Consider the following 12148-nt stretch of genomic DNA (forward strand, 5'->3'; position numbering starts at 1 on the left):
CTAGTACGGTATAATCTATTTACTTGTATTGACAAGTCAACCAGTTTACACAGCATAGATAAGCAACACGCTTACTGGGTCCACCATTCTCAGCCAGCAGCCCGCTGTCGCACACAAGAACGCTCTCCGCGAGCATACAGCTCTCTGGAGCTTACAGGCTCTACAGCCTTTCCAAGTCTTGTTACGTCGAGGACCTATATTTCTAGGATCGACCACACGAGAACGCTCTCCGCGAGCATACAGCTCTCTGGAGCTTACAGGCTCTACAGCCTCTCCAACTCTTGTTACGTCGAGGACCTATATTTCTAGGATCGACTAAACGAGAACGCTCTCCGCGAGCATACAGCTCTCTGGAGCTTACAGGCTCTACAGCCTTTACAAGTCTTGTTATGCTGATGACTTATATTTCTACGATCGACAACACCAGAACGCTCTCCATGAGCAGATCGCTCCCTGGAGCCCGCATGATCTAGTGACCCCTCCAATTCCTCTCACGTCGACGACCTATATTTCTAGGGTTGACCTCAAGACAGGACGCATATTACTAGAATCCTAAGCAGAGCGCTAATTACACACCAGTCCACGGCAATATACATACGGAACATCTCCAATCAGATTGTATAACCATTCATCATAACAGCTACATCCCACCGACCTGGGATTACCCAGAAATCGGATCGATGATCATTACAAAATTAACCAAGTATTGAATCGCCACTTTCGTGGAAAACCGGTCCATCGAATAAAATGGCGAAACCGCTTTCGGGCAAGCCCGAAAACACAGCTCTATTGTTAACTCCCCGTGATAAAAGAGGGAAATGTAAACAGAACTTACAAGTCATGGTCGACAGAGCCAAACCAAGATCACCTTCTCAACTCTCACCGATGACATGCTTATCTTCGGTGTGCGCTTAGTCGGCGGTATGCCGAGCCGACCTCAACATCACCGCGATCTCATGCCCTCGCTCATCGCCGCGACTCGCTTTCAAAAAGATCGTATTTCGCCCAGAGCGGCGAGCGCTGAGGGTTTCAGTATCGCCCTCTTCGCTTTGCGCCACCTTTCCGCACTTCTTAGAATAAGCAAATACCACCACGCCTAGTTCCTTTCTAACTCCGTCCACGTCCGTCACTAACGCAAAGATTCACCGATTCGTGGCGTTCGGTACTTGGTAGTCATCACTTCCGGTTTTCTCTTGTTCCGCCCCCACGCGGCTCGCGATACATCCTAGCTCGACGTGAGGGTTGCCATCCATCTCCGCGTTTTTGTACAACATCTTTCGCCTTGTCATATCCTCGCAAAAACTGCATGAAGCAAGTTAAAGAATCGGGTTTGCCTTTAGTAATCGACATAACAACTTAGTGTGTCCGAGTTTACCAAACAAGCGGCCATATCCATCGCCCCCGATGGCGTGTCCATGTCCTCATCCTTCACCTCGCCTTGTCACCATCCAAGACGATCCCTTCAGACACCGGTCGCTATGGGCCGAGTGGAAGCCTAGCCCGATCTGGCTTTCACCATATGCTTCTTCCCAGTCCTCCCCATGTAGTAGAATTCACTCCCCACATCACCACAGCGCGGGGACGACCTCTCGCCAGCGACTGCACGACCTCGCCTCAGGTCGCTACACTCTGCAGCATGACGATCAGTGTCACCTACCCGCCCTGGCGACCTAAAGACAATGCCGCCAGACGGACGTCCAGCCCTCCTAGGACGCTTGTGACTCTTCGCTTCTGCAGCCTCAGCTTTCCTCTTCCCACGATCGTCATGCACGTGAGGCTCAAACTCCATATTTTCCATTATCAGCGGAGAAGTCTCCCTCGTGCTGTTCCTTCCCCTTGCATACGGATGACATCTCGCCATGATAAAAACCTAGACCACAAACGTATTATCACACGAGCTATAGTTTTTACACTAACCTTTTATCAACGAAAGAAGTCTCCCAGCAGAGAATAAACATACCTGGATAAGCAGCAATGGCGGAGAGGCACAGCAAATGCGTAGAGCAAGTAGGCAGACTAAAGCTTTGGGAAGAAGGCAAGCAAATACTTGTCTTGGTATATGATAAGCCGTTTTTATTCAAAAGGAAACGTCTTTTCCTAAGCGCCTCTTAATTACCTTGAGACGCCAAACGCCATTTGCCTGCCATCATTACGTTCCTTGAACCGCTCGTATTCCTCCACGTGTCAGGCACGCGTGGAAACACTACTGTTAGCGGCACTGAACACGAAACATTTCGACTTGCCTCACAGAACTGCAGCCAGCGATCTGGTCGCCTCGTTACGAGCACCACCTCAGAGCTGCAGATAATTTCACAACAACACGCTCATGCAAACATCTCCGCCAGACGCCGAGAAGTTGTCATTACAACATACCTACCATTCTTCGCCACATGCACCATCGCCACACACAATTATAGTTGAGCAAACAATAATAAAGAAATAAGCAACAATCATGGCATACGCACAAGCACCGATCTATATTAGCAAGATAGCAAAATAATACGTTAACCGGGTTGCTGAGATTACTCAGGAAATCCAACCCGGCTAAATAACCTTCGTTATCACTCGAAAGTACCCAAAGATTTAGCGGAGCACCGTGTCGTTTCTTCAGACTTTAAGCATACAGGTAACAAGACGAACTGCCCAGGTTACCCTAGGAGACCAGCTCTATTGTATCACAGCTTATAAGCTGACAGTACTAAATAACAAAATTACAAATCGCCACCTCCGGGCTCCATAATTAGTTCTCCGGGTCAAGGCGATTCATCAATCTCAAAGATCCGTACCGATCCACTATCACGGATACTCCATCCAACTTTAAACTCATGAGGCATCGAACCACGGTAGCATCGGCCATGCGGTATCGCGGTCGCCCGGCAAAACCTCAAGCAACAGAGCACTACTAATTCCTCCCCGCACCCGTTACCCCGAGGTAAAGGCGTCGCGCATGCATGATCTGTCTTCAAACCGTTGTAATCTGCCTCGGTTCAACGAAATCTGCATCCGAACATCATAGGCTTTGGTCGCGTCCGAGCAACCTTCTTGCGATTGTAAAGGCATAATTGTTCAACCTACCAATCTCCACATTTTGCCGGGATGTTCTCTTCAGCTCCTCAGAAGTTTTGCCTCGGCTCTTCAAATTCGTCTTTCAACATCTTGGCCAGACTCAGCTCTTGATGAGCTTTCTTCAGACCTTCCAGTTCCTCGCGTTCCATCTTCGAGGCCTCCTGGACGTTCTTCAGCTCATCAGACAGCTTCACCACCGTCTCTCTATCCGCCTCCACGAACTGGGCAATCTCCTTCAATTTTTGAAACCCACTTACCAGCTGCAAATACACACGTATGGTTAATAGCCACAACACAATAGCGTCTATACGGAGACAGTTACATCAAACAAAGATAGATACGCATACCAAACATTGGGCAATTTCCATTCGCCTCAGATTATCGGCCAGCCCTTTATCATCCAGCTCCCTGCGATTGCCATCCAGAGCTATCTGTTCTAGAAGGCAACCCGATATCTTACTCGATCTGAAGTTCTGATCCGCCCACTTCCGCGGTTCGTTCGCCCCATTCTCATCCGGGGAACACGAAGCGCCCTCTAAGTCGTCACTCACCATAACAGCTTTTCCACTTGCCTTTACGTGGAGCTTTTGCGGCGCTAGTGGGTGGATTCACGCCTCCGTCGGGCGCACTAGACCCGCCCCGAAGTGGCCAAGTCCATGACTGCGCCAGTCGCGGCTCCACTCCGGCGAGAAACCATAGCCCCAGTTGGGCCACCATCAGAACCGCCCACGGCGCTAGAGCTCTCTCCAAGAGTGCGCGCGCTACTTTCGTAGTTCGGGCAGCGTCTTGTTCGGCGTCATAGCGGCCTTCTTCCGACCTGCTCCTCGCCGAGGATTGAAAACCACCGTTTCCAACTCCACAGGTGCATCGATCGAACCTCCTTTAGGGCGGAAGCTCGATCCTCCCGCTCCGGAGGTACCACCTCTAGCAGGTCGCCTCGCACCGCCATGCGCCCGTTGCCTCTCTTCTCGTGTTACTAAGTCACTCGTTCGCGCCTCCATCAGCTCCTCCCTTATTTGACCTCGAGCTCGGTCTTTTTGCGCCTTCCTTTTTTCCCGGATCGCAGGCCCACCCTTTTCCACAAAAAAGTGTGCAACTTCAGGCAGCTTCGCTTGCTTCTCTTCACGAGTCAACCGCGCGAACCTCTCTATTTCCCCACGATCAGTTCGCTTCTTCACGGAAAACTCTGCAGCCAAAGTAAAACAAAGACCTGTTAAAATAACTATCAAACGTTCTGACAAGGAACAACAGAAAAACGTCCTACCCACCGGATATGTTACAAATCCTAGTTTGCAGTATACACCCGTTCACACAGTAGTTGCCAACTAGCAACAACGGCCTCTTAGTCCAGGCCTCATTGCTTACTCCATCGATCACGCAGCCGAACGCGTCGTCATGGTTTGCAAGCTAAAGTTCATGTTCCCCGATCGCTGCATTACCACATAGTGTTCCACTATGTCGAGATATTTTATGTCATATTCCCCACTCGATTCAGCCAGGTCGAACACCTTAAATAATCGCCGTGTGTTACCTACTTAACCGGGGAGACTTCCAACAAAGCGCCAAGAAGTCGCATACCAGTTTCGAGAACGGTATGTGCATATGCGCTCTCACCGGCCCTCACAAATTATTATTCCACCATTTGGCGGGTTGTACTCCTCACTACCGAACATTTTCACTCAATCGTGGTTCGTATATTTCCAGGTCAGGGACATTAATCCCATATGCTTGCCTCAGCTCGGGGAACGAGTTAGCAGCACGACGGTTTACACTTCTAAGGGGCACATCACTTGATGACGACATATCCCCTCGACCTGACGTACTGGCTACGTCACATCCTGACCTAGATCGGGCATTACCCTCACCTATCCTATCCTCTTCTTCCAAATCAACCTCCACGCCAACACTCACTGCTTCTTCATCCTCGTACTCTCCACAACTCAAGGATATCTCTCGGACCTCCTCTGATCGAGTGTCATCAGAATCAGACATTACGGCAAGTTTTTTTTTTTTTTTTCCCTACCAATTACTCAAGCTGAAACCCTATACCCTTATGATGACCTACCTATTTAGCAAAACGCACTGACAGGGAGGAAAGCAAATTGAAAATGGAAAGATAACAGCAGCAGAAGAACTCACCTGAGGAACCCTAGCTTGCGTTTTTGTGGAAGAAGAAAACACGCAATGCCTTTTCGATGTCCCAAATTTGATTTTGTATAAACCGCCTGTTCAGTTACCAAAAAGTTATGATTACAGCCTAGGCTATAGCCCGCACACGTGTTCCAAGGTACTGTCTTTTCAACAGTTCCGAATAATGCGGCGACATGTTTCTCTCTCAACTACTATGATTCTGTCACGTGCATGTTACGACATAACTTCCCTTTCCCGCCAAAGCATCGCGATGCGGAATTAAAGTCATGTCGCCCCGGGTCGAAGTCGTCCACCATAGCTCGCTCACGTTCCACACATTCTTTCTCTCAGCATAACGTTTCTTGTGGCATAAACACTCTACTAAGAGGGGGCTGTGTAGGGGAGCGATATCTTATCTCAAGACCGAACTGGGAGCAGCTCCCTCAGAACACCGATGACGCGCAACGTAGTTTAACTTCGTGACATCGACCCTCAAGACCGAACTGTGAGCAGCTCCCTCAAGAACACCCCGGTACAGCAAACTCAACGCCGCGACCTCCAAGAACGACCTACGAGAAAGGAGGACAAAGATATTTCGGTACGAGCACATGGCAGAACGCCTCGAGTAATGATCACCAACAGGGGTAATCATTACCCATCCCCGGGAAATAGGGGTAACCGCCAACGCCCAATCAAAGACGGGACTTATAATATAACCAAATTTCAACACTCATTCACGATCTCCACCTTACACGTGTACCATAGACACACGTGTCTACTAGATGAACAATTCCCTAAGCCTATAAATACCACCTGATTGAACTACGTCGGGCCTGATTTCTCTCTCCTCAGAAAAGAAAAGGAAGAAAGAAAAGAAAAGAAAAGGAAGAAAGAAAAGAAAGAAAGGAAAAGAGAAAACCAACGAGAGATCGTAGGCAGTTCGCTCATAAGCGAACCCGGTCCCAACAAGAAACCCAAAACACACCTTTACATACTCCATACCCCTTATTTTTTAAAATAATCTACATTCATTATTCGTATACTAACCTTTTGTTTTCTTTATCTTTCTCTTTTTGTAATTCCTTTTTCTGGTAAGTAATTACCTAACATGGTTGTCAGACACTTATGTTACTCGCAAGAGTTTTAGTACATAAGTTTATAGGAAATGTTTCTAGCTAGTTTGGTTAGCTAGGTTGTTATAATACTATTATATTAGGAATCGAATCAGCTCAGCAAACAAAATAAATACTTGTTTATATGGGAATGCATTTTGTCTTATTACTTAAGAATCAAACTCCAGGAATCAAGCTAAAACACCACTGTTATGATAAACTTATAAATGGGCAAGATATCAGATCAAAAATTTGTAATGAGAGTGAGAGATGGAGGAGGGTACACAATCTTGGTGGATAGCTATTCTGTTTGGTGTTTTACCATTGCTTGTGTGGATACTTTGGTCATGGAATGAACTCTGGTTCTTAATTCCTCTCAAAGCTCACTCTGGCTCTACTAAACTTCCTCCTGGCCATATGGGTCTACCTTTTATAGGAGAGATGCTCAGTTTCCTTTGGTACTTCAATATAGTGCGCCGGCCGGATGATTTTATCACATCAAAACGTAATAGGTCAGTTATCGAAATATAGTTAGTTACAATATGGCGCTCCAGCATTTAAGACTGAGTTATTGTTTACGTTTGTCGACATTAGAGGCTGTTTTTGGTGTCTTGCCATTCTATGTTAACTATAGAGGCAGGAAGAAACTTTGTTGTTACAGTTCAAATATTATTGTGTACAAGTACAAGTATACAACAGCATAAGATGGCCAATAGTTTTGGTTTTTGTCGTTTATTTTTTGTTGAATTATAATTAAGTAAGTGTATATATTCGTGATCTCACCAAAATTCAATAACCACAAATAATGATGAAGGAAAAGCGACTAAAAAGAGTATCGAACTTTACAAATTTTGACAATATAGGCACTAAACTTTTTTTCGGTCAAATTGGAGACCAAACTTTTTAATTTTTACAATATGCGGACATGTGTAATATAACATCTAAATTTCTCACACGGTGTTTCACAATTCGAATTAATTTATATGGTCATGAGGTTGTAATATGGATATACTTTGATAAGAAAATGTATAACAATGTATACAACTTGTGAATTATGTGTGAGAAATTTAGACTACATGTGTAACTAGTCCCCACATTGCAAAAATTAAAAAGTTTGGTCCCCAATTTAACCAAAAAAAAAAATTAGTTCATATATTGTCAAAACTTGTAAAGTTCGATACCCTTTTAAATCATTTTTCGTAATGATAAAAGAATAACTTACAGTCTTATGGAAATCAAAGAAATAAGAACCGATCCAGTCTAGTGTTTCACAGTATTTCCTTAAATACAATATTGCCCCGCAATGGTGCTCACCGTATTGATGACAACTTGTCTCCCAGGATGCAACAATCAATCAATGTAGATGTAGCACTACAAGTCTACACGCCTGGCGAACCAAAATTATGCTTGTACTCCCAAATTGAAAACTTGATGAAATTCAACAAAATACATGCACTTGTGAGTGTAGAATTGTGTATGTGAATGCATGATATTCTTTTTTTTAATGCATAGAGAGGTTGGGTTTATATAGTTGTTGGTCAGAACACTCCAACATATGTGAAACCTATTGGAAAAGGTTTTGTGTCCTTTTGAAAAGACTTCATGCCCTTTAGAAAGAGTATGTAGTGCTACACGGGCCTACTTTTTAGACCTATTATTGTGACTTACTATTTGGATAACGTTGGTCTGCATTGCAATACACACGGACACATGTAAATCAATAATTACCATTAGTAGGTCGGTTAAGTAGTGTCTATTAGAACCTTTCAAAGTAGTGTGTCTATTAGAAACTTTCTTCAACGGACACCTATCTTGTTTGAAGGATCACACATTTATTTGATTCACTCATGCATTCACAAATAGTTACATAGTTACCAAGTAACTAACTCCCAGTAATTGGCTTATGCAAGAGCGACACATACAATTTCAGTTTTTCCATTCAAAATATCTAACATTTTTGTGTATGACTGATAAGCAGATATGGTGATGGAGTGGGAATGTATCGTACCTACCTCTTCGGATCTCCATCAATCATTGGTTGCTCACCAGCTTTCAACAAGTACGTCCTCCAGTCGAGTGATCTGTTCCAACAAAAATGGCCATCAACTGAGCTTTTTGGCCTGCATGCTCTTGCAATAGTGGAAGGTAAACCGCATACCAGGCTTAGGAGCTACCTCACCAATGCAATCAACAGGCCTGATGCCCTCAAGAAAATCACAACTATTATACAACCACATATAGTCTCCTCCCTGCGTTCATGGGCAGAGAAAGGCAGAGTCAATGGAAAAGAAGAAACCAGGAAGGTCATACTTAACTAATGTACTTTTTTTTTTTTTTTTTTTTTTTTTGAAAAGTTTGCTGGGGTTAATGCAGACCCCACCTGTTTATTGCACATAGAAAAACATTATATACCCTCTCTAGGAGTATGATCATTAGAGGGAGGTACACATAACATAAGACATCAAGCCTAAAACACTTGAGATTTCTCCCTACAAGTACATTCTTGAAGGAACAAACACTGGCAAGAAAACCACAATCAGCAACCCCATCAACCATAGCCTGAGGTACCGTCTACCTTCAATCCACAAGCCCCAAACAAAGACAGAGAGCAAATACCACTAAGGCGACCTATTGATAATCCATGACGGTATTGCAACCATTCGACCCATATCATTAAAGGGAACATACAAAGACTACAATAGGCATAAAACCCTCACAAAATTGAGATTAATCATTACACATACCACAAGTAAGTATTCATAGGAATCGTCTCATTTGGTCTCCTACTTTCTAGCCTTCACTTGCTTTACTATCTTAGGATGATCTTTTCTAAGATGAAATTGCACTTTCTCATAGTTATAGAAAAAAACACCCGCAAGCATAACACACGTATGTGAGTCCCAAAGTGTCATTCCAAAACTCTTTCGTATAATCCTCAAGATACCTCTTTTTGGTTTTGGTTAGTGACTTTACCTTCTTCATCATTGCGAGAGTAGGCTCAATTTCTCCAGAAGAACGCTCTTGGATTCTTTTGCTTCTTTTTGGTTTTACAGTAGACCAATCCTCTGAAGACGTTTCATGCCTCGACCTGCTTTTAGGCAAGTGGTCATTAAATATTTTTTCCTCATAATCTGATAAGTCATCTATATCATCGACCTCCTCATTTTCAGCAACTAACCCTTCATACATATTTCTTTCTCGTCTATTGGGTAGTTGGGGAAAAGGAGTAATCATATCTTGGTGACTCTGGATAGGTGTAACCATAATTGACTCATTTTAGTTAGTACTTTGTTGAGTGGAGCTAGCCTTTTTAATTAAATTGTAAGGCGAACTCGATGACTTTAAGAAACATAACAACGTAATGTTTATAAATTTTGATCCTATTTCCTTCTCATGTTTCCACAGATAACCTTCGAAAACATCAGTAATATGTTCGTCAGCTTTAAACCTGGTCCTATATTAGATGTGATGGATCAGTATTTTTCGGGCCTACTTCGGGGAGTTAGAGCGCAACCATCAAAAATTCCTGGAACAGCATTCTATCATGCATTTCAGGTTATTAATATTTAGACCTGATACCAATATTCAATACAGTTTTTACGCTTTCTACTGATATGGTGTCTTTACTGTTGTATTATTCTTTTCCTTGGATGTAGATTCTAAATCTTGTTGGTTCTTGTTTTTCGGTTTATAATAACAAAAAAGATGAATGGCTTGCAAAAAAACTGCTATGATAAAATATATATATATATATATTGGCAGTGTAGGAAGAAGCTGGACGCAATTTTCAGGGAAGAACTAGAAAAGAGGAAGCAAAGTGGAAGCATGAGCAAGGACAAAAATGATCTGATGGAAGGATTGATGGTAATGCGAGATGAGGAAGGAAAATTACTAGGTGATGACGAGGTGCTGGACAACATGATTACTCTGCTATTTGGAGGCTATGAATCGACTTCTACTGCAATAATGTGGGCGCTTTACTATCTAGGGAAGCATCATGACGTGGTTCAAAAGATTCGTGTAATGCCTATGAATTGTTGTCCTTTAAAAAAACACTATGAATTGTTGTCTCGTTCTTCCATGACACCATGAATTGTTTATCTCATTCTTCGTAATTGTTTATATTACAATTGGCAATGCAGGAAGAGATTTTGGCTTTGGGAAAGAAAGGAGATTATTACATAACAAGTGAAGATCTTGCTCAGTTGAAATACACAAACAAGGTCTATATAACATAATCCAACATCATTGTATGCTACCTTTACAGCAGTGTTAATTATTGTATGACACATATGGTCACATCTGCAGGTGGTGGAAGAAACATTGAGAATGGCAAATATTTCACCCTTTTTCTTTCGAGAGGTAAAAGAAGATACTTCCTATCAAGGTAAGATGGATAAAAGTATGAAGCAAAATATTTCAAAGAAAATTTCTTGGCGATTTGCTAATCCAACCGTGTCTTTCTGCAAGAAACTCACCATGAAGCAATGGAATGATTGAGGTCAAATTCCATCATACTTCGACCGTTCATCTAACGTAACTCACCCTCAGTAACTCTGCTTATCTATCATATCAGACCAACTATCTCATACAGTTGTACATCGATTCAGAAATGTAGTCTCAGAAATGCAGTCCAATAGCCTTGACCCAAGTGTTTACATACATGTCCTTGCACCTGCTTGTTATGTATATATGTAGCCACTAGCCACTACTGGATCAAACAGTACCTACTAAATTTTACTAGTTGCTAACCAAATTGACTCTGGCAGGTTATAAAATACCGAAAGGTTGGAATATAATTTTATGGACTCGATATCTTCATACTGATGCCAAGAACTTTGACGATCCCATGAATTTCAACCCAGAGAGATGGAATGTAAGTTGCAGTTTAACTGTCATTATAATAGGATTTCGTTACAAGATACCTCTTAAATTAATAATTGAACTAAGACTTATTACTTTGTTCAGGAACCTCCAAAGCCTGGTACAAACCAAGTATTTGGAGCGGGAATGAGGTTTTGTCCAGGCAACACGCTTGCTAGACTTCAAATTGCCATTTTCATTTACCATTTGGTTCCAGGCTACACGTAATACAAGAATATTAGATTTGTGTTGTTGAATATATTTAATGTGATTAAGCACAACAATACTAACGTGACTTTTCCATTTGGATTGTAGGTGGGAACTCATAAATCCAGATGCAAAGATAAAATACCTCCCTCATCCAGCACTAGAAGATGGACTTAAAATTGCGTTCAGTACTATAGGGGATGAGATCTTATGACTTGTAATGTGTTTGGATGGTTATTGTATCATCGTATGTCTAGTTTATGCTGTATGTATGGAAACGAAAATAAATGTCTTGGTTCATATTTAATGGGCGTTGCATCATTTGGCTTTATTAAAAATTTAAAACCAGGGAAAGTAATTCTATTAAAATAGAACCTAAACAAATGAAACGACAAAAAAAAACCCAAAACTCTTTGCACAGTGGAAGTCTTTCAATGCAACTTTGTAATGCACAGTCTTCATTGTAGTTGCAAATAAGAACACTGATTTGTTTTACAAAGTTCTATTCTCAATGTTTACGGCTTTATGTGCTAGGAACTCGTACACATATTCTTTTTTCCTTTTAAGAAGGAACTTGGAAAAGTTGCTTTACAAAATTTTAACTGATTATATTGTAGGCTTTGAGATGACACTGTTCAATAAATTTTTATCTGAATTTAATCAAGATGGCATATATAGAACAGGTTCAGAGCAATGAGTTCAATAAATTTGATAAGGTTTACCTTTTTATGCTGCATTTCAAAGCAAGGTCTCTACGGAAGACAGCTAAA

General features: G+C 42.4%; 1 protein-coding gene across 1 annotated transcript; it reads left to right on the forward strand.

Annotated features, from left to right (window-relative positions):
- The first annotated feature begins 6482 nt into the window (after positions 1-6482).
- LOC147476147 (ent-kaurenoic acid oxidase-like) lies at positions 6483-11699 on the forward strand. Its single transcript, XM_086584865.1, has 9 exons — positions 6483-6820; positions 8287-8611; positions 9714-9863; positions 10071-10328; positions 10451-10531; positions 10617-10695; positions 11078-11184; positions 11277-11395; positions 11487-11699. The coding sequence occupies exons 1-9, from the start codon at positions 6579-6581 to the stop codon at positions 11590-11592; spliced, it is 1467 nt and encodes a 488-aa protein (XP_086440991.1). The 5' UTR covers positions 6483-6578; the 3' UTR covers positions 11593-11699.
- Positions 11700-12148: the final 449 nt, after the last annotated feature.

This window comes from Coptis chinensis, chromosome 9, assembly GCF_015680905.1.
Source record: "Coptis chinensis isolate HL-2020 chromosome 9, ASM1568090v1, whole genome shotgun sequence".
Taxonomy (NCBI): Eukaryota; Viridiplantae; Streptophyta; class Magnoliopsida; order Ranunculales; family Ranunculaceae; genus Coptis; species Coptis chinensis.

Coding starts and splice junctions, on each gene's coding strand:
- LOC147476147 (XM_086584865.1), top strand. CDS start 6,579: ATGGAGGAGGGTACACAATCTTGGTGGATAGCTATTCTGTTTGGTGTT. Junction 6,821..8,286: donor ATCACATCAAAACGTAATAG/GTCAGTTATCGA, acceptor ACTGATAAGCAG/ATATGGTGATGGAGTGGGAA. Junction 11,185..11,276: donor TCAACCCAGAGAGATGGAAT/GTAAGTTGCAGT, acceptor TACTTTGTTCAG/GAACCTCCAAAGCCTGGTAC.